We start from the raw sequence: 20,850 nt of genomic DNA on the forward strand, positions 1-20,850 counted from the left end.
GGGTGGGGGGGAGGGGTTGGGGGGGGGGAAGATATTGAGTAAAAAGGCGTAATAATCATCCAGAGAAAGTATCAGAAGTTATTTCATGTCACACTGTCAGTATAGTGGAAGTCGACAACAATCATGTGACTGCTGAAGAAGTCAAAGACTTAGAAGAAATGAAGCAAAGAACTTCTGTCTTCGATCGTATTAAGCCTTCAAGTGCTCGATCTTCAGTTTTTCAGAGATTGAGTATGGCCACGGTAGGAGAAGAAGACCAATGTCCAACGACTACTTCTGCTTGAACTTCAGCCTTTAAAAGGCTAAGTATATCCACATTTAAGAAAGATCAACCTCCGACATCTGCTTTTGATCGTCTCAAGACAACAAGCGATCAACGTAAAAGAAGGATGAAAATCTTGAAGCCAACGTCATTCCATGAAGAAAACAACGATGAAAAGATTCATAGTCGTGTCCCTTCACGCATGAAGAGGAAATTTTCTGTTGACATAAGTACATAAGGTTCCTTGATAATGAAGCCAAAACTCATCATATTGACGAATCCTACAAATGAAGAGGATAATCAAAACCATGATGAAATAAGAGCTTCTGAAGTTTAAATGAAGAAGCTCCTCATCGCACGAGCCTAAATTGCATGATGCTCCTAGCCCGCATGAGCTTAAAATGTGAACGGCTCAAAAAAAATTGTATGAACTATATTACGACTTGATCCCTTTCATTATAAAGGGTACGTAGGCAACTTAAAGAAATTTAAGTTCAATCGCGCATAAAAAACAAAAAAAAATCTCTTCGAACTACATTATGACTTGATACCTATCATTAAAAAGAGTATGTAGGCAGCTTGAAAGAAACTTCACGTTCAGTCCAGTTAAAAAAAAAAAAAAAACTTGAAGAAGTTTGTGAAATTAGGTTGGAACTTTCTAAATGGCTTAACTCTGATGTTGAGGAGGTACAAGTAATGACATCAAGAATGATTGCTAAGTTTGAAAAATATTGGGGTGTGATTCATGGTGTATGGACAATAACTACAATATTACATCCTAGATTTAAGATTAGATTGATCCAGTTTTATTTTCCTCAAATCTATGAATCTCATCATACTGTTGAAATTAAACGTGTTAGAGACTTTGTTGTGATTTGATGAAGTTTTATAGTTCAAATTCAAGAATAATAGAAGAACCTCAACGTTCTACATCTACAATTAGTATTTCTTCAACTTCAAAGCAAGATGGACAGTTAAATGGAGGAAAAATGATACATTTGGATGTGCAAGACGGAAACAAACGGAGGAGGTTTTCAAACGATTTTGGACGGGGAAGACGAAAGCAAAAAGGCAGAAGCTTTCGAATGAGGAAGAAGATGAGTCGCACGGCGGTTTAATGGAGAAGGAAGTCGTGTACCCAGTACACGACTTAAGGTAATTGTGTACTGGGTACATGATTACCTTAGTCAAGGTTGCATGACTGCCACATTGGCAGTCTGCGCGTGCCAGATCAACCGGCACTCGTGTACCGGGTATACGACTTAAAGCTAATCGTGTACCAGGTACACGATTAAGGCATAATCATGTATCGGGTACACGATTTAAAACTTATTTTTGTTAATATTTTCAATCTTACCCTATTTTTGTTAATATATATATATATATATATTAAAATAACATTATTTAAAAAAAAAAAATCGTTTTCATGTGTTTGAACCAAAATTTTATTTGGTTTTCATGTGTTTGAATTTTACATTTTTTATTCATTATGTTAGGAGAATGACCCATGACAACAATAAAGAACAATATAATCAAATTTGATAGATTCAAAAGATCTAAAATAAATGTATTAGTATATACCAAAATTTATGTTTCAAATGTTCCAAATATCCAAATAAATGTGTAACTCATTTTATATTGTTGTGAATTGATCTAAAATAAGATATATATATTATATAATATATATATATAATTTCGACTATTAATTATTTTATTTTAATTTTCATGTTAGATATTTGTTTTTTACAAAAAAAAAAAATATAAGTTTCATTTGTTCTTGACATTTCATAAACAAAATTGATGTTCTAAAAATTTAAGTCGGTTGTTTAATGGAAAAGGAAGTCAGAAAGCTTCTTCCTCTTTTTGACTGAGGTAAAAAAATTTTCCTACATTGTTTTCCTATATATATATATATATATATATATATCATTTTGGAACTTAATGTGCAGTTTATGGATCCATGATTTATTTTTGGATATATGTTGATGAACTTAGAAACTAGATTTTGTTGGACTATTTTTCTGATGATTATGTTTGTTGGATTATTTTTTTTATAAATAATTTGTTGGATGATTATGTATTTATTGGGTTGAACCTAGAAATATATGTATATGTTTATAAAAATAAAGATTGGTTTATATTATTTTGTTTGCATTTGGGTTGAATTAAATGTATGGTTCATGGATATATTATTTTATTTTTATTTGGACGGATTTAAATGAATAATTTATGGATCTTGGATTTAGATTGATTTAAATGTATAATTTATGAATCTTAGATTTGGGCTGATCTAAATGTATATTTTATGGATTTTATATTTGGGTTGATTTAAATGTATAACATTTAGATCTTATATGGAACTTAGAAATTGAATTTTGTTGAGTTGACATATTAACATATTTTTTATCAACTATAACAATTGAAAAAAATCATAATAAATATGTTGATGCGTCTTGAAGATTTAGTTACTCTTGAATCTGGAAATGATGGAGAAAGTGATATTAATGTTGAAGTTGATGAATTATTTAGAAACGATAGTAGTGGTGAACATGATCTTGAGTTGGTACCTCGGATATGTTCACCCAAATAGATTGGGAAATTACAAATTCATCATGTGAACTAGGGTCTACTTTGGAGGAAAGGAGTATACATGTAGTTGTAGTTTAATATAGAAAGGAATGTTTAATATTAAAGAAGATTTACAGCTTGCTGTAAAAAAATATTATGTGACAAAACATTACGAGATTATTGTAGTGGAATCAAATCAAGATCTTTAGTATGACAGATGTAAATCATGGAGTGATGGTTGTGATTGGAGCTGTGATTGGAGTTTACCGACATGTCGGCGTAAAATTGTTCGAAATCACCAAACTTCAAGGGGAACACTAATGTTTGTTTTCAGAATTGATACAGGATTATTCACAGTTTGATTCAAATTTTATGAGTATCGAAATCCAAAATTTGGTTAGAACTGATCCTGGAGTACCTGTGGCCCTACTCCAAGAAGCAATGGCTATAATGTTAATTATAGATGGGTGTGGCAAGCCAAGAGAAAAGTGTTGATTATTGTGTTTGGTGATTGAGAGAAATCATATTCAAAATTTCCGTAAGTGTGTCAGGTACGTCCTATAAGAGAAAGGTTCAAACATTGTAGGCCATTAATCCATATCGATGAAACTGATCTCTACGAAAAGTATAAGAGAAATTATTAACCGTCTTATCGCAAACAGGCATACATTTCCCCTTTTGCTATTTTGAAGGTGAAAATTCAACAACTAAAAGATTTGGTATTTGAAGCAGGAAATTAACACAAAAGGCACAAGTTCATTCGGTGCATGAAAGAATTGAAACAATTACACTCTAAATGCTTTGAATATTTTTCAAATATTGACTTGAAAAAATGGACCCAATCACATGATAGTGATATCGCTATAGGTGGATGATAAGCAATGCAACTGAATGCATGATTGGTGTTTTCAAATATGCTAGAATGTTACCAATTACTTCTTTGGTTATACTAACATTTTATCACACAATACTGTATTTTGAACATCGAAGATAAGAAAAATCAGTGAAACACTCGATCTAAGATTCCATGCTCTCATGTAATTGTAATTTGTAATTAAAAATACACGCATTCATAATGAAATGGATTGGAGAGAGGCAGGTCAAAGCATAATGAAAGAGATTGGATAGAGGCAAGTGTTATGTAGTTGTATCTTTTATGTGCTTTATTTTTTATGTAATTGTATATTTTATGTACTTATATTTTTCATATAATTGTATATTTATGTACTTATATTTTTTTTATGTAATTGTTTCATTTTATGTAATGAAATTATTTTTCATGTAATTGTATCTTTTTATATATCTTTTATGTGATGAATTTTATTATATAATGTAATTTGAACTTATTAGGTAATGGAGTCTGATCCTTCTAATCCACATATCATTCATAATCGGTATAGGATAGTTCTTCCGCAGTAGACAACATACTATACCATTTAATCTCCGTAATATTTCCTACGTTGAACAAGCAAGATCTGAAAGGCTCAAGATTGTGCATCCCTAATTGGCATCCCAGTTTCCAGAATTCCCTCCCGATGCCGACAATATTCGTCGTAGACGACAATAGGGACACGAAGAACCCCATGAGGGGTAAGGGACAACAACATTAACATTATAATTTGAAAATAAAATAAATTTACTAAAGGATGATACTCATTATAATTGTGCACTATTAAAAGATTTTGTTTTTTAAATAGACTAAATAATTTGCCAATTAGGAGAACCATTTGACAACTTAAAGATTAAAAAGTTTCTTGTAATTTCTCAAAAATAACGGTAATAATGAATAAAATTGTGGCATCCTTTATGTTTTACAACGTTATATTTATGAATACAAAATAATCATCATTGTTAACAATCCCTTTTTCTCCATTTAAACTCATTTTTATTTCTTCTCAAAAGATTCATTTCTTGTTTATTTTTTCTTCTTCTTTTTCAATCTAAATTCTAATACATATACTAAATAATTGGCCAATTTGGAGAATGATAAAAAAACTTATCATAATTTCTTTGAGTCTTCTCCTTAAAATTCATATAAAAAGACAAAAAGATGTAGAAATTGGTCATTACCTTGATTGCAAAGAGATGTTTTTTTAGTACAAATGGGGTGGGGAATTTGAACCTCATGAATGTTGTGATGCTTAATTTTGCTAGAATTTGCTAGAAATCTTGTGAAAAAATACATTAAAAATTTTCACATAAAAAATAATGTAAAATTAAATGAAAAAAAAATAAATTTATATATAATACTTACCTAAAATTTGAAATTGCAACTCTTTTCCTTCACATTAATTAATTTTGCATGGTCAAATGAACCAAGAATAAAATCAAGAAGAAATATGAAAATAACTACCTAACCAAATAGGTATATTTTAGAGATTCACAATCTATATATTTAGTAAAATTATTTATTCTACCAATTTTTATATATAAATATGGATATCATATCTCAAGTAAATCTCAAAAACAATTGTTTTATATTTCGGTCTTTTTTACTAGAGATCTTCACTCATTATTTTTCTTTTCAAAAGAAAAAGAAGATGAAGAAACTCACCTTAAAACGAAAAAACTTTTGAAATAGAGAAAGAAAACTTGATTCTAAAATTCTTTGAAGAGATGTGGCTAAATAAAGGTAGAAAGGTTTATATTTATTGTTTGAAAATTTCATAGTTATAATGCAAAAGAATGTGTCTATCCGAAGTGATGCAATTTTGTAAAGAGTTGTATGAAGTGATTGCCAAGGCCAAAAATATTGAAAAATATGGAAGGAGGGTAAAATAGGAATTTTAAAGAGATATAAGGGCAAAAAAGGAAGATAAAAATTCTCCCTTTAGTGTACCTTTGAATATACTATAGATAATAAATTAAAAAATTGGGAGATAAATTTGGATAAAATATAAGAACAAGAAAAAGGAAATGTTATAAAAAGTGGCGCAAATGTAAAAGATGTACAAACTTATCCAATTGTAAGAGGAAGAGAGGAAGCAGAGCAATTAGGAATAGTATTGCCCAAAGGTAAAGGTACTTACATTTGTGGAGCCATAAAACAAATAAGAGCAGACAAAGGCAAACCCATATAGTGGAACTGAAGCTGGGATGGATGGCATTGGTAAGGCCAATGTGTGTGTTGAGTGCAAGCAGATAACCCAATCCAACGCCAAAAAAAGCCACACACCTTAGTTCCTGCACATCAATCAACAATCAACAAATCTATATAAATTGAATGGAAAATCCTCATGTCAAGATTAATTCCGTACCATACGGCCAACATCCCAAGATTGATTTTCAGATTCAGCGTGGGGCATTTTGGACCGGCCACACCCCAAATGCTTCTTGACGAAGCTGAGCATTCGAGATTTCAAAGTCCGTCGGCGTTGAACGAGGATCCAAGATTCGGATTTGGAATCCGCTCCGATGAGTAGTTTATCAAGCTTCAGGAGGCGTTGGAGTTTCCCGGATGGGGGTTTCAGAGTGGCCTTAAGCTTGATATATAGGTTACAGATCTTGGCATGAACAGTGATTTTGAATGACCGCCGAAAACCTAACGCCATTGCAACGCAACCGCACGCGTCACACACCCACGGGGAGCAAAGCAAATGAAACCATCTTACTGACCTAATTTCATTCAATATGGGCCCACTTGGCTGATCGGCCCATTTGGATGATAGGCCCATTTGACTGATCGGCCCGCTGAACCCAATCTTAATGTCCTTTCCCTATGTGTGTGTGTTTTTCTTATTTTTTATGATTTATTTATGGAAATGTCCCTTCCCTATGTACTATAGGGATCACTAAATATGATATGAAATATAGTACAAGTTGAAGATAGGGATTTAAATCATGGATCACTTGATTTTAAATATATATAAATGTCAGTAGAGCTAAGTTCTTATTGACAGTGTGATGACCAATTTACCCATAGTTTAATTAGTTGAGCCAATTTTGTTACTCACTTGCTGTGATAGAGATGATTAGAGTATATTTGAGCATGCCTTAATAGACAGGCCCTCAGTTACCATATCTTATTTTCTTTTATTTAAAAAAAAAGAGGATATTACCGAAAGGGTATGATGTTGTTTGAAGGATGTAAACCTAGACGTTATCCTCAGCATAATGCATATCATAAGAAAAAACTGAAGGAAAAAGCTATCATTCGATTGTTTAATGTCTACGAACGAACTACAAACACAAAATTGCAACAACATAAAAAGCCTCGTCCACACTCAGTGACTCGGTATAATTGGGATAGGTCGTGGGTCGTCTAATTTGCACTCTCTATGACCACAACGACGTGGGGTGGCAGCGGTGAAATAAGAGCGGCGGGTTGTTTGGGTTTGGGTTTGGGTTTGACAGAATGGCGGCAGTTGGGGCAAGATGAGTGAGAGAAGAGCCAGGTATCAATGCATGTGAGGTGGAATCCATGGTTGCAAATGGGCAACATTCTAAGCTTCTCGCCCTCTTCAAACTGGGCAAGGCAAATTCCGCAATCTGTGCTCTTAATATTTGCATCACTTCCATAAACACCAATCGGAATCAGAGTGATTTCTCGCTTCTTAAGCCCCGGTGCCGGTGCCGGTGTCGCCTCCTCTGCACTCTCCCTTCCAAACCTATACCCACACCGCAAAACGCACCGTACAATAGTGTTCACTCCAAGCGCTCCAATGAGTGCACATAATAAGGCCGCCAGTATCACCGCCATGTGCGCATCGAAATTCATTTCCCCCACATAAGACGAATTGGTCGTCCTGTTCTCCTGCACCATCTCTGTTTCCACGACCCCTCGTGGCAATTTTTGATCCATCATTCAAAACTAATTGCTACACAAAAAGCAATAATAGAATAGGTGCTACAACTAATTGTTTAATTTGGAAACAAAACTAAAGGATTTTATAGGGACTCATTGATTGTGGCAAATTCCTAGTTATTTTAAAAAGAAAATACAAAACTTTTGGAGCTAAAGATGAAGTTTGTCAGTGATGAATCAAGATGAAACGGTGGGCAGAAGCAGAAATATCTTAGATATGTTGGAGAGTGGACACGTACCTAATTATGGGTTCAAAAATCAGCTGCAGTTCACAGCTTTATCTAATATCTAATAAGATTAGGATTTTATGGGGTTTAAAAAATTGGATATTGGAATATGTGGAAGTTGTAGATGGCAAAATGTGATTGGATAAGGACTTTCCCTTTCCTTTTGACTAGACAGCAAGGTGTTGTGAGAATGAGAGATGTAGATGTTAGTGAATGTAGGTAAAGGATAAAGAGAAATATGGATTGTTTGCCAAGTTGCCAACCAAAATATCTCCTTTTTTAAACTTTGGAACCCTTTTGTCTTATTTTTCACTTTTAAGATTCTGCTGGAGAATGAAAAAGGTTGAGGTGTTGGTTTGGTTTGGTATTGTTTTATGTTATGTACCAAAAAAGCACTTCAGAGTTGGACCAAATCTGGTGCTGCATCACATAATTTAAAATGTTGAAGTTAACATACAGATCATGTATTCATTTATCTTTCTTGCGATAAACTAAAGACAGTAAAAAAAGGTGGACCTGAAATTTGAAGAGGCTAACCTTTAACTTGAGATTTCTTTTTAAAATATCAGAGATAAAGACAAAGACAGTGTAGAATCAGTGATGGGACCACATACCCCCCATCAGGATTCGTCCTTATCCTCCTCTCATTGTCTATATATAATTTTAAATACAACGAGAATCTCAGAGTATAACTAAAAATGAAATAAAGTGAGAATAGCTCAATTTTCTGTATTTTTTAATTCTCTAATCTTATTATACTAAAACAAAACATTTATCATCGTTTTAAACATCGAAATCAGTATCATTATATTCTCCTAACCCAATCGAGCTCACCTCAGAAATGTAAATATTAAATGGGAATCAAGGTCTGAAGGGCAGAAGAAAAGCAGAGAGATGACCCTCATTCATTCAATCAACCATTTAGGAGAATGGTATAGTAGAAACTCCTATAAAGGAAACCTTAGAATATCTAACTACACTCCAAATATCTAAAACTCAACAAAAATATTGAAGAGACGTTTGGGGCAAGAGTTATCATCAAAATATAATAACCACCTCTTGTTACGTTTAAAACTATTTCAAAATCTTCAATTACCTACCGTCAACATTATTTCAAAACCCTTATTTACTATTATATTTTACTATTTTATATTCATTATTTTTTTATTATTTGCTACGGTGTTTACTATTTACTTTTTAAATTAAAATAGTTTACACCTTAAACACATACGTTTATAATCCAAATTAAAATAATCTACACTCCAAACACAAACTATCATGATCCAACTATAATAACTAATTCATTACCCCAAATACTCTAAGAGTACAAATGGAGGTCGATGAGCTACTAACCAAAGAATATCGTGAAGGTTGTCAGAAAAAAAAAAAAAAAAAAAAAGCAATGCATTCACATTTTAATATTGAAAAGAAATAGAGCGTAAAAATTTTGAATTAAACTTAGAAAAAAGGCCTTGATAGCTAAATTTTATAAACGGTTTAATTTTTTTTTCCTAGAGATATGATAAATTATGTAGAACATATATATCAATTTCAAATATATACATGTGAATATATGAAAAACTATGTGAAATATAAATCTTGATACTAAAATTAAAATATAGAGTACATCTATTATATGTAACATACAAGACTCAAGATTCGGAATCCAGATTGAGTAACTGATGGTCCCGACACGTATTCCCTGCGATCATTCTTGCTTGTCTTGAATGCTTCTCTCACAAGCGAATACAGGTCCAATCAATTTGTAGTATCATTGGCCCGTGTTCATTTGTAAGTTCACTACATCCAATTTCTCAGTAAGCGAAGTAATTAAAATATAGAGTACATATTATATTAAGGCCCACGATACTACAAACTAGTAAATAAAAAGGGGAATTTGAGTTATATGACTATTTTGGCGACAAAGTACCTTATTTTTCAAAAAATAGCAAACCACGTTTTTGTTGAGGATCAATATCGTATCTTTTATGAGTCTTAGGCTGCACCTAAGTCCATGCTTATTAATCTACACACAAAAAAAAAATAGTTTTTAATAATTTTTTAAAAAAATAATAATTGTCCATGATAATTTTTAATTTGGTGTAGCACGGGCATGCACAATAGATGGGGTGTGGCCTAACTGCACCCAAGTTATTCCATCTTTAATTCCAATTAAACCTTCAACCAATGTGAAATAATGGAATTCCTGAAGCGGAAGCAATTGATCATATTCGTGTCTTATACTTCATTTTACAAACTTAATATAATAGAGAGGATGAAAACATAATAAAGTATGACCTTAAGCATGCAATTCTACAAGATATCATAGGGAAGAAAAGTGAAATGATATACATACCCTTGAAGAACCGTTCTTCTTGAGATTCTCTCCCGATGAGATCACGAACAATAAAGTCCATTCCCTCGATCACAGATCTTCTCTCGAACGCAGCAACCACAAACACTGACAACAATTGGACACCAACACAGTAGTTACCTTATTATTCTCAAGGTGAGAATCAAGAAGAGTGTGTGAACTTTTGTGATTAATTTTGGTGAAATGAGAATGATTGATTGTTGAGAGAAAATGCAGAGGGAGGAAGATGAAGTGTAGAGATCTTCTATCAAAATGATTTCACCTGATTGATCCTTCAACCATTCCTCTTCCTTACAATATGAGAGAAGGGTAAGGGAGTTATAACTCCCTCCGCTATGTGAAATTAACTCCTAGAGAGTTGAATTTTGAAATTCAAAATTCAAATTATATTAACCAATTTAATATAATTAAACCATATATTATATCTCATATAATATATAACCTATAGTTTATTATATCACATACGATATAACCTTAGTTTATATTCTCTCATATAACTTATAGTTTTAATATGAATCATATTCATATTAATTTTAACCTATAGTGTTTATATGAATTACATTCATATAATTAATATTTGAATCATATTCAATATTATAATGTATGAACATAAATTATATTAATTGTATCTCATATAATTAATTCCCTTTAATTAATTTGAATAATTCAAATTAATCAAAAATTAATTGATTCTCATTAATCTTTATTGAGCTAACAAAGGAACCTTATGAACCTATAGATTAGAAGCTCCAATGATACGAGATTAATTAACCAAACTCTTTAATTAAATTAATAAACATTCATTAACTATCAATTACACCACTAAAGACCGACAACTGCACTCTTCATATTATAGATATATTTCTGTGCCCATTGGATATAACCAATCAATAATGTGTTGACCATTCACAAATTACTCGTAAGTACTGTTGGGTCAAAATTATTGTTTTACTCCTGTAGTTACATCTAACTCCTTAAGTACCACCAATCTCTCTAATGAACAATTCGTCAAAGTCCAACTATGACTAGACCCCTCCCTGGTCAGTGAGAGGGTGAAGTGTCTCATTGTTCAAGACCTAGAATTAACCTTAAAGGAGCAATTTATCTACTTACCCTAACAACGAGAATGAGTGAATTTCTTCTTGTGTAGATGTGTTCCCAGCTCCCCACTCGAATGAATCCCCAAAATGGCAAGCATATTGAGTCAGCAAATCTGACCACTCTCACTCATGTAGATCAAAGGATTGTTCTCATAAGCAGGAGTTGACAACTCATTCAGGATTAAGGTAAAGTCACTATGGTCATCCTAGTGAAGTGTAAGTATCTTCTAGTAACCGTGTTATAAAAAGAGACTAACAATTTCGTGGTTCGGTCTTATATAAACTCTTTATATAGGATACCTCCACTCATATGTCTTCACATAGATGATTAGGATCCAATCATTTGTAACATTTTACAACAACTATAACAGTTACAAAATGGGTCGCATCCGTAGTGTCACCAGGATAGGTACCTAGCCTTATCCATCTAGTATAGACCATTATGGTTATTACTTAAACATAATCCACCTGTTATGTCTCCACATACATGTTTAAGCTATATCAAATAACGTTGGATCTTAGTTCATTAGTTTTGTGTTAATGCAACAAAATGTCAAATAAAATAACAACTTATTTTGTTAAATAACTAATCTGTTTGTACAAATAAATTTATAAACTACGAAACCACGAAATTTAGGGCATCAACCCCAAGAATCTCCTACTTGTCCTAAAGTTAGTGGAGTGTATAAATACAAAGTACAGAAATTAAGTATAGTACACAAAAAAATAAACTAGGGCATATAATACGCCTAGTAACACCTCTCACTTGCCCTAGACAAGATGATGCATGTCTCATAGACCTAGACTCTCCAAGTGACCCTCAAACACTTTAACCATGAGTGCCTTTCTAAATGGATCAACAACATTATGCTCCAAAGCGATATTCATGGCATTCACATACCTTTGATGCATAATCTCCCGTATAAGATGATATTTACGCTCTATGTGCTTCCCTCGCTTGTGACTCCTAAGCTCCCTAGAGTTAATCACAATACCATTATTATCACAATAAAGAGTGATGAGCTTTGACATGTTTAGAACAACTTCCAGATCTGTCAAAAACTTTCTAAGTCATACAACCCCCTTGGCAGCTTCACAAGCCACTGCATACTCTGCCTCCATGGTAGAGTCAGCGATGTAACTTTGCTTTGTGCTTCTCAAGACCACAACTCCTCCGTTAAAAGTGGACAGTGATCTTGAAGTAGATTTCCTAGAATTTTTATGAGTCTGAAAATCAAAGTCAGTATTTTCTGTAAGGATCAAATCCTTAGACCCATACACAAGCATGTAGTCCTTCATTTTCCAAAGATACTTGAGGATGATTTTAACTATTGTTCAGTGATCTAATCCTAGATTGGACTAATATCTACTGAAAATCCTCACTACATAGCAAATATTAGGTCTATTACATAACATTGCATACATCAAGCTGCCAACAACCAATGTATCAAGGATTTGTCTCATTTCCTTAACCTCTTGAGGTGTGTTAGGACACTGTTCCTTAGACAAAATAATTTCATGCCTGAAAGATAATAAACCTCTCTTGGAATTCTGCATCAAATATTTGAGAAGCATCTTGTCAATGTACGATGCCTGAGACTAGTCTAGCATTTTGTTCTTACGTCTTGCGGATCTAGATCTCTAGAACAAATTGAGACTTTTCTAAATATTTCATTTGGAATTAAGCTGCTAACCACTATTTTGAAGGAATCGAATTCCCACGAAAGTTTGTGAATGCCTTACATTTAGATATACGTTTTTATAGAAACAAAAATAATAAAATAAAACATGCATTTGTAGAATAAAAATTCAAACAAAAACATAATCATGTTAGAAAAGAGGAAGAATGGTAGAGATTAGGACTAATCTTTGATGATTCCTCTATCCTCTTCCACCGTTATCAGCGATCTCAAACTTCTCCAAGAACAAGGACACCACCAACATAGCTACCTTGCTATTCTCTAGGATTCTAAAGAACTTGGAAGAGTGATCTCCAAGATCTTTTGAGAAGGAGGAAGGGTAGAGAATTTCTAGAGAGAAGTTAGAGAGAAGGTAGAGGTTGGAGGCTAGGATTTTGTGTAATAAAATTCCTTTACCCTAAAATGGGCTATAAGAATATATTTATATGGAGAAGGGTTAACCCATTCTCCAAGTATTTTCCTTTATACCCTTAGTGCTAATTAATTAAATAACACTTATTTAATTAATTGACATATTAATTAAATGACCATGTATTAAATCCTATTTAATATATACATTTAATTGATTATCATAAATATCATATATTTATACTAACCTCCAATCTCGGTTATTTCTTAATCAATTAAGTAACCATTAATTAATCAATTAAATAACTATACTAAATCATATTTAATATGAAGTTAATTAACATATGAATATCATATATTTGTATGTTTACATCTCTTTATGAATCCAATTCATATAAATCTAATATCTGAATCTTATTCAAATATGTATCTCTTATTTGGACTATAGATCATATCTATAATTAGCCATTATATATTAATCTCATTAATATAAAATTCTTTCACTTGATTTGAACAATTTAAATCATTCCTCAATATCCTAGTGTGCTAACAAGGGGACCTTATGGACCTACAGATTAGAAGCTCCAATGATATGAGATTAATTGATTAAACTTCTTTAATTCAATTAATCAATATTCATTAACTACGGATCACTCCCCTAAAAATCGATACCTGCATTTTTCGCACTGTAGATATATTTTTGTGTCCATGGATATAACCAATCAACAGAGCGATGACTCTTCACAAATGCTCGTAACTACAGTTGGGTCAAAATACCGTTTTACACCTATAGTTATATCTATCTCCTTAAGTACCACTGATTCCTATAATGAATAAACAGTTTATAGTCTCAAATACTTTATTATCTTTAGGATCGTAGAAATTATTTTGGTCTTGAAAATATTTTATTTGTGTTCTTTTGTGTTTGTCTCATTGACGGCTGGTATCGCTTTTATGTCGCTCCCAAAAGACCGCCGATCAAATAACATTTATAAATCACCGAACAAACTACTTATACTAACTAGTAGTACGAGTGGTAAGTCCAGGGTTGAACCATAGGGAAGCATGGAAGATTAGTTCCTCGAAGTGCATTTTTAGTTAAAGTGGTAAAATTGGGGGAGGGGTTGGAATAGGTAATGCATAAATGAAATAAAATGCAGTGAAACTAAAAGATAGAAATGAAATTAACTACGAAATTTTAGTTTAGAAAAATGGAATGGACCAATGCAATCTTGTTCATCGAGTTATTTAAATGCAATTTTAGGTTCTTAACTATGCCTAGCCCAATTGATTAGACATGCAACCAACAGTCCTAATTACCTAATTAGCTAAGCATGCTCAAATGAATCTGATAGAGTTGGCATTCAATTAATAGAAGCAATTAGGATCTTAAACACTCTAATTACATTAATTTTGGCAGAGAAACATGCATATTTATAACAACAACAGTAATAAGATTTCAGTGAACAGCCTTGGATGAAACCTTCAATTGATGCAATCTATCCGTGAATTCTCTTCAACAACTTGTTATAGGCCACCACAATGATCTTCTCTACTATTCTCAGGTCTTAGATTGGGTAGTAAAGCCCAAATTGAGAAGGATTTTGGGTGGAATATGAGAGCTAGAGTGAAGGGGAAAAAAAAAACCCAGAATTTTCACATTTGAAATTTAGATTGCATGAATCAAATTCATTCAAATTAACTTGTATTTAAGTAATTTGAACATGCAAAATGACTTAATTGTGACATTGACACTTAATATTCCACTCAATTAGTGGATTAAGTGTTTCAATTAGTGGGAAAATCCAACTTTTTCCACCAATTTTATTTATATTAATTTTAAATAAAATTTCAAATTATTTTTCATAAAATTAAATTAAATTAAATTTATTTTATTTATTTATAATAAAATAAAATAAAATTAATTATATATTTTGAATTTCATAAATTCAAAATTTTAAGCAAATAAATTATTAAATAAATAAATAAATTTAATATCAAATATTAAATTATTAAAACAACTAATTCTAACATGAATCCCTATTCATGTTATTAATATTTCAATCAAATTTAAATATTTTCAACTCTCCAAATCTGTTTGATTTGTTAATTAAACATTTATTATATCGAATATAATAATCCAAACCCTAAATCAAAATTGAACATTTCAAATTCTCTCAACACGTTATTTTAAGGTTTAATTCTTTTATGAGTTAGTAGGGAGATCTAATGGACCCACAGATCATGAGCTCCAATAATTTGAAATTAATTGGCTTAACTCTTTAAATCGAATTAATCAATATTAGTTAACTACCGAGACACTCCAATATATCTCAGTAATTACACGCTCCTCACTATAGATATATTTATGTCCACTTGATTAAACCATAATCAGTAAGTCAAACATTCACAGGTTGTTCGTATTTACAGCTAGGTCAAATTACCGTTTTACCCCTGTAATACATCTTGCTCCTTAAATTTCCACTGATCCTCTAATGAACAATTAGTTTATGGTTCTATCAATAAACCATATCTTCTCTCAGCCATAGAAAAGGTGGGGTCCCTTTGTTCAAAACCAGGAATCAATACTTAAAGAAACAACCTATCTTCTAACCCTAAAACGGGTAGGAGTGAATATCGTCTCGTAGGACATAATCCCCAACTATCTATCCAATCTTACCCCTAAAATGGGAGGCTTATTGAGCAGCGATGTTGAGCCACTCTCATCCATGCAGATTAGAGGATAATTCCGAATAAACAAGAGTTCATAATTATAACAGTGAACGACCGTCAACTTAAGTACCCCCAGCCTTAGACAGGATTATATACTGATTGAGTTTGTAACCTGGGTTTTATAAGCTTTAACTATTAAAACAGGTGGTCAACCTACGTGAGCATGCAGTTGTTGTTTATGGATTTTAAATGTCTAACCCAATTTTATAACAACTTATAAAACTTTAAACAAGCTAAAACATCCATAACATACATAAAGGCCTTCAATATTTAATATAACACTTATATTAAATACAAGAAACCCTAACATGTATACTATATATTATAACATATTATAACATACTTTCAATGCATGTAACGTGCTTCCTATGGTGGGATTTTAAATCTAAATGGCATACTGTATGCACATACAAGATTTATTTAATTATAACATACATCAAATGATTAAACACAGACTGATATGGTTTTAGTTTTGGCATACACAAGCAAACAGAAGCCTAACTATTACAAACAGCTTTAAAACCATCTTTGAACCACTCGAACCGCTCCAAACCGAACTCAAGCATATTGAACCAGATTGATGAGTCTGAACTGGACCAACCAAAAAAACTTTGAGAATGAACCAGATTGGACCTCGAGAAAATCGGTTGAACAGTTGCTCTTGGTCCAACCTCAAGGTCTTGCTAAGGCTGATCGTGTAGCGTTGAAAGCAATTGTCTAACACCATCGCCTTGTGTTTGAGAAGAGGTACACTGATCGCTAGTGTCTGCTGCAGCTAAACGATCGCTTAACTCTATTGTATAGAACTACACGATCGCTTAACACCATCGTCTAGCATTTCATATCATCGTTTAGTGTCCGCCGTAGCTAAACGATCGATTAGCTCTATCATATAGAACATCATTGTGTCATTCAACCTCGTAACTAAATGATCGTTTAGTTCCATCGTTTAGAAACTTCAACGCATCGCTTAGCACTGCATCTACACGATTCCTCAGCACCGCAACTAGACGATCGCTCAATGCTATCGCATAGCACTTCATCACATCGCTTAGCGCGCGCCACAACTACACGAGCGTGTAGTACCAGCGTATAGAAAATCCAACGTATCGTTTAGTTCCCACGCAAAAGCTAAATGATCACGTAGAACTATCGTATAGCAATCTGAACGCATCGCTTAGCTCCCGCAGGTACACGATTGTTTAGCGTTCAACATTGCAACGACCAGTGCCTATTGCTATACGATCGTCTAGCTTTTCTTCACATCGTGTAACGCATGGAACTAGACAATCGCTTAGAAACTGAACCTTAACAATGATTTTGAGTAGAAGCTGAAAATTGGAACAACAGTTCGGCCTCCTTCACTTGTTTCTTCAATTACATCTTAATTTCAACTCTAATGACTCTAAATAAATTACAGAATCGTGCTAACACATAAAAGCTCATCAAACAAGAGCCAATTACAAATTTAAATGAGAAATTAAAGAGAATTAAAATGCCAAATCTCAGAAAACCATATCAGTGCATCAGTTTCATATTTCTCATATAAAACACCCACCAAACCAAGATTAAACTAAATTGAATGCTTATATGACGCTCTGATACCAATTGTAGGAATGTATCAGCAATAATGAAGACAACAATGATCATTTAAGCACTCTAATTCATTAATTTTGGCAAAATATAAAGCATGCTCTTGTAGAAAACAAGTGAGTTTCATGACATACCTTTGTAGAACCTGTTGAAAGCTCAATCTCCAACTGCAATCTTCTTCAAATCTTGTTGCAGACCACCTTAAGATCTTTCCCACTATTTTCTTGGTGCTCTAGATTGAGTTGTGGGACTAAAAACAAGCTTAAATCAAGGCATGAAGGAGAATTTCTCACAACAGCAATCTGGTTGAAGAACTCTTTCTTCAACACGAATTTTTTCTAAAATTCTCTCTTGGTTGCATACCCGAAATTCAGTCCAAACTCTTCAATATATTGCAGATCATCATGCAAGGAAGAGTTGCATGAGTTGCAGCTAATACTTTGAGTAAATGAAGAAGAGCAAATGGAAAGTGTGTGAGCAAGTAGAAGATGGATAATGGAAAACCATGTTTTTCCATTTGTGTATTATTTTTTCTAATTTTCCAATTCTATCACAAAATCAAAACTTTATTTTTAAAATCCATTTTGATTGTAAAACTAAAAAAAATTTATAAAATTAACTTCATAAATTAATTTTTAAATAAAACTTAATTAATTTAATACAAATATTAAATTAATTTTTATTCAAATCATATTTAAATATAAATTCTTCTATTCCATTTAATTCTCAAATTAAACACATAATTGTATCTCATATAATTACTAATTCCCTTAATTCTAATTTGAACGTTTCAAATTAACTTATCACATTATTCTAGAGCTAGTAGGGGGACCCCACGGACCTACAGATCATGGGCTCAAACGATCCAAGATTAATTGGCAAAACTCATTAGACTAGATTAATCCTCATTCGTTAACTAATGGGTCACTCCATTAAAGCCCATAGTTGCACTCCCCTCATTGTTGATATATTATGTCAACATGATTTAACCATAATCAGCAAGTCAACCCTTCACAAATTGTTCATAATAATGGCTAGGTCAAATATATGTTTTACCCCCAAGATTACGTCTTATTCCTCAAGTTTCTACTGATCCTCTAATGAACAATTGGTTTGTGATCCAATCACTAAACCAAACTCTTGTTGGATTTTATATCCTAAAACTCATGGTATATATACAATGGAACTTATTTTGAAAATTCAATAAAGATGTTATTGAATAGATCTATTGCTTGAATAGGAATCCAATAAACCTAAAAGTCCCTTGATTATTGGATAAGTACTTGAACTTTATGTGGAGACATAAAGGTGGATCAGGTTCGAGTAAATAGTCAAAATGATCTATAGTATATGGATAAGGTTTGGTACCTTATTCTGGTAACACTATTGGATGCGGCCTGCTCTGTAGTTGTTACAAGGAGTTGTAAACTGCTACAAACGAAGTGATCCTAATTCGTTCATGTTGGACATGAGAAGTGAGGGTGTCTTTATGCAAAAGAGTTTGTACAAGATCGGACCACGAAATGAGTCACTCTTACTTTATAACTATGTTTATTGTTTAAGACTGACTATTTCAAAGCGATGACCTAGGTAACTTAACCTTAATCCTGAGCTAATTATGAACTCCTGTTTATTCGGGATTTCCCTTAGATTTGCATAGGTGAGGGTTGGCTCAATAGCACAGGCTCAATAAGACTCCATTTCAGGGGTAAAATCGGATAGATAGTTGGGGACATAGGGTGCAAGAGGGAATTCACTCCTACCCACTTTTAGGGATAGTAGAGAGGTTGTTCCCTTAAGTGCTGATTTTGGAGCTTGAACAAGGGATCCCGCCCTTTCATTTGGCATGAGAGGGATTTGGTTTTGTTGATTGGATCACAAAACAATTGTTCATTAGGGGATCAGTGGGAACTCAAGGAACAAGAAGTAATTTCGGGGATAAAACAGAGATTTAACCCAACCATTATTACGAACATCCTGTGAAGGGTTGACTTACTAGTCATGGTTATATCGAGTGGACACGATATATCTATAGTGAGGGGAGTCCAACTATGGACTTTAGTGGAGTGACCCATTAGTTAACGAATAGTGGTTAGATCGGTCTAATGAGTTTAGTTGATTAATCTCGGATCGTTGGAGCCCATGATCTGTAGGTCCATGAGGTCCCCCTACTAGCTCGGAAATGGATTAGCTCTAGAGTAACATGATAAGTTAATTTGAAACGTTAAAATTAGAATTAAAAAAAATTGGAGAAAATATATTTAAATATGATTTAAATATATGAAGATGAATTTGTGTAAAAATTAATCTAATATTGGATATTAAATTAATTAGAATTATTTAAATTNTATTAAATTAATTAGAATTATTTAAATTATTTAAATAATTATTTATTAATTTTATTAGAAAATTAATTAATGAAATTAATTTGTAAAATTAATAAATTTTGATTTTATAAATAATATATGATTTTAAAATCAAAATAAATTTTGAAAATAGAAAATTTACACGAAAAGGAAAATTGGTTTTCCATCTTCATCTTCAACTAGCTCATTAGGAACCCACCACCTTCTAGCTTCAATAACTCCAAGCATGAGTTGCATCCCATGCAGCAAATCTCTTTACATGATAGTCTGCAATATATTGAACAGATTGAAGTGAAGTGAGGTTGATGAACTGATTGAATTTTTCCTGAAAAATTCTTGAGAAGAAACTGTTCTTCAATGGGTTGGTTCAGTGAGCATTCTCCAAACTGTTTTCTATTCCAGCTTATTTTGAGACTTACAACTCAATCTAGAGCACCAAGAGAATAATAGAGAAGATCTTGTGGTGGTCTACACAAAGATTTGGAGAATTTAGCAGCTGAAAATAAAGATTTCAACGGTTTGGCCAACGTATGTTCTTGAAACCCATTAAATTTTGTTTTAGCATGTTTCTTTTCTGCCAAAATTAATCAATTAGAATGTTTATGGATCCTAAACTCTTTCGTTGTGTGCTGGTACTGATCCAACAACTTTCTCAGCCCAGTGAGAGGGTGGGGCCCCTTGTTCAAGACCTGAATTCAGTACTTGAGAGAACAACCTTTCTCCTATCCCTAAATCGGGTAGGCATGAACTTCGTCTTGCACCCTATGTCACCAAC

General features: G+C 32.7%; 1 protein-coding gene and 1 long non-coding RNA gene across 3 annotated transcripts; both read right to left on the reverse strand.

Annotated features, from left to right (window-relative positions):
* Positions 1-4,883: 4,883 nt before the first annotated feature.
* Positions 4,884-7,900, reverse strand: LOC120092221. Of its 2 annotated transcripts, none has more exons than XM_039050494.1 (2): positions 6,088-7,095; positions 4,884-6,013 (listed from the first exon to the last, which is right to left on the reverse strand). In XM_039050494.1, exons 1-2 carry the CDS (start codon positions 6,502-6,504, stop codon positions 5,750-5,752), a joined length of 681 nt encoding a protein of 226 aa, XP_038906422.1. In that variant the 5' UTR covers positions 6,505-7,095; the 3' UTR covers positions 4,884-5,749. The 2 variants fall into 2 exon arrangements, 1 of the variants encoding a protein (XP_038906422.1); XR_005485938.1 differs by having other exon boundaries at positions 5,728-6,013; positions 6,088-7,900.
* Positions 7,901-9,546: 1,646 nt separating this feature from the next.
* LOC120090321 lies at positions 9,547-10,338 on the reverse strand. Its single transcript, XR_005485512.1, has 3 exons — positions 10,218-10,338; positions 9,792-9,887; positions 9,547-9,661 (listed from the first exon to the last, which is right to left on the reverse strand). It is a non-coding gene; the product is annotated as an uncharacterized LOC120090321 (long non-coding RNA).
* Between the last annotated feature and the right edge of the window lie 10,512 nt (positions 10,339-20,850).

The sequence above is a fragment of the Benincasa hispida genome, chromosome 11 (assembly GCF_009727055.1).
Source record: "Benincasa hispida cultivar B227 chromosome 11, ASM972705v1, whole genome shotgun sequence".
Taxonomy (NCBI): Eukaryota; Viridiplantae; Streptophyta; class Magnoliopsida; order Cucurbitales; family Cucurbitaceae; genus Benincasa; species Benincasa hispida.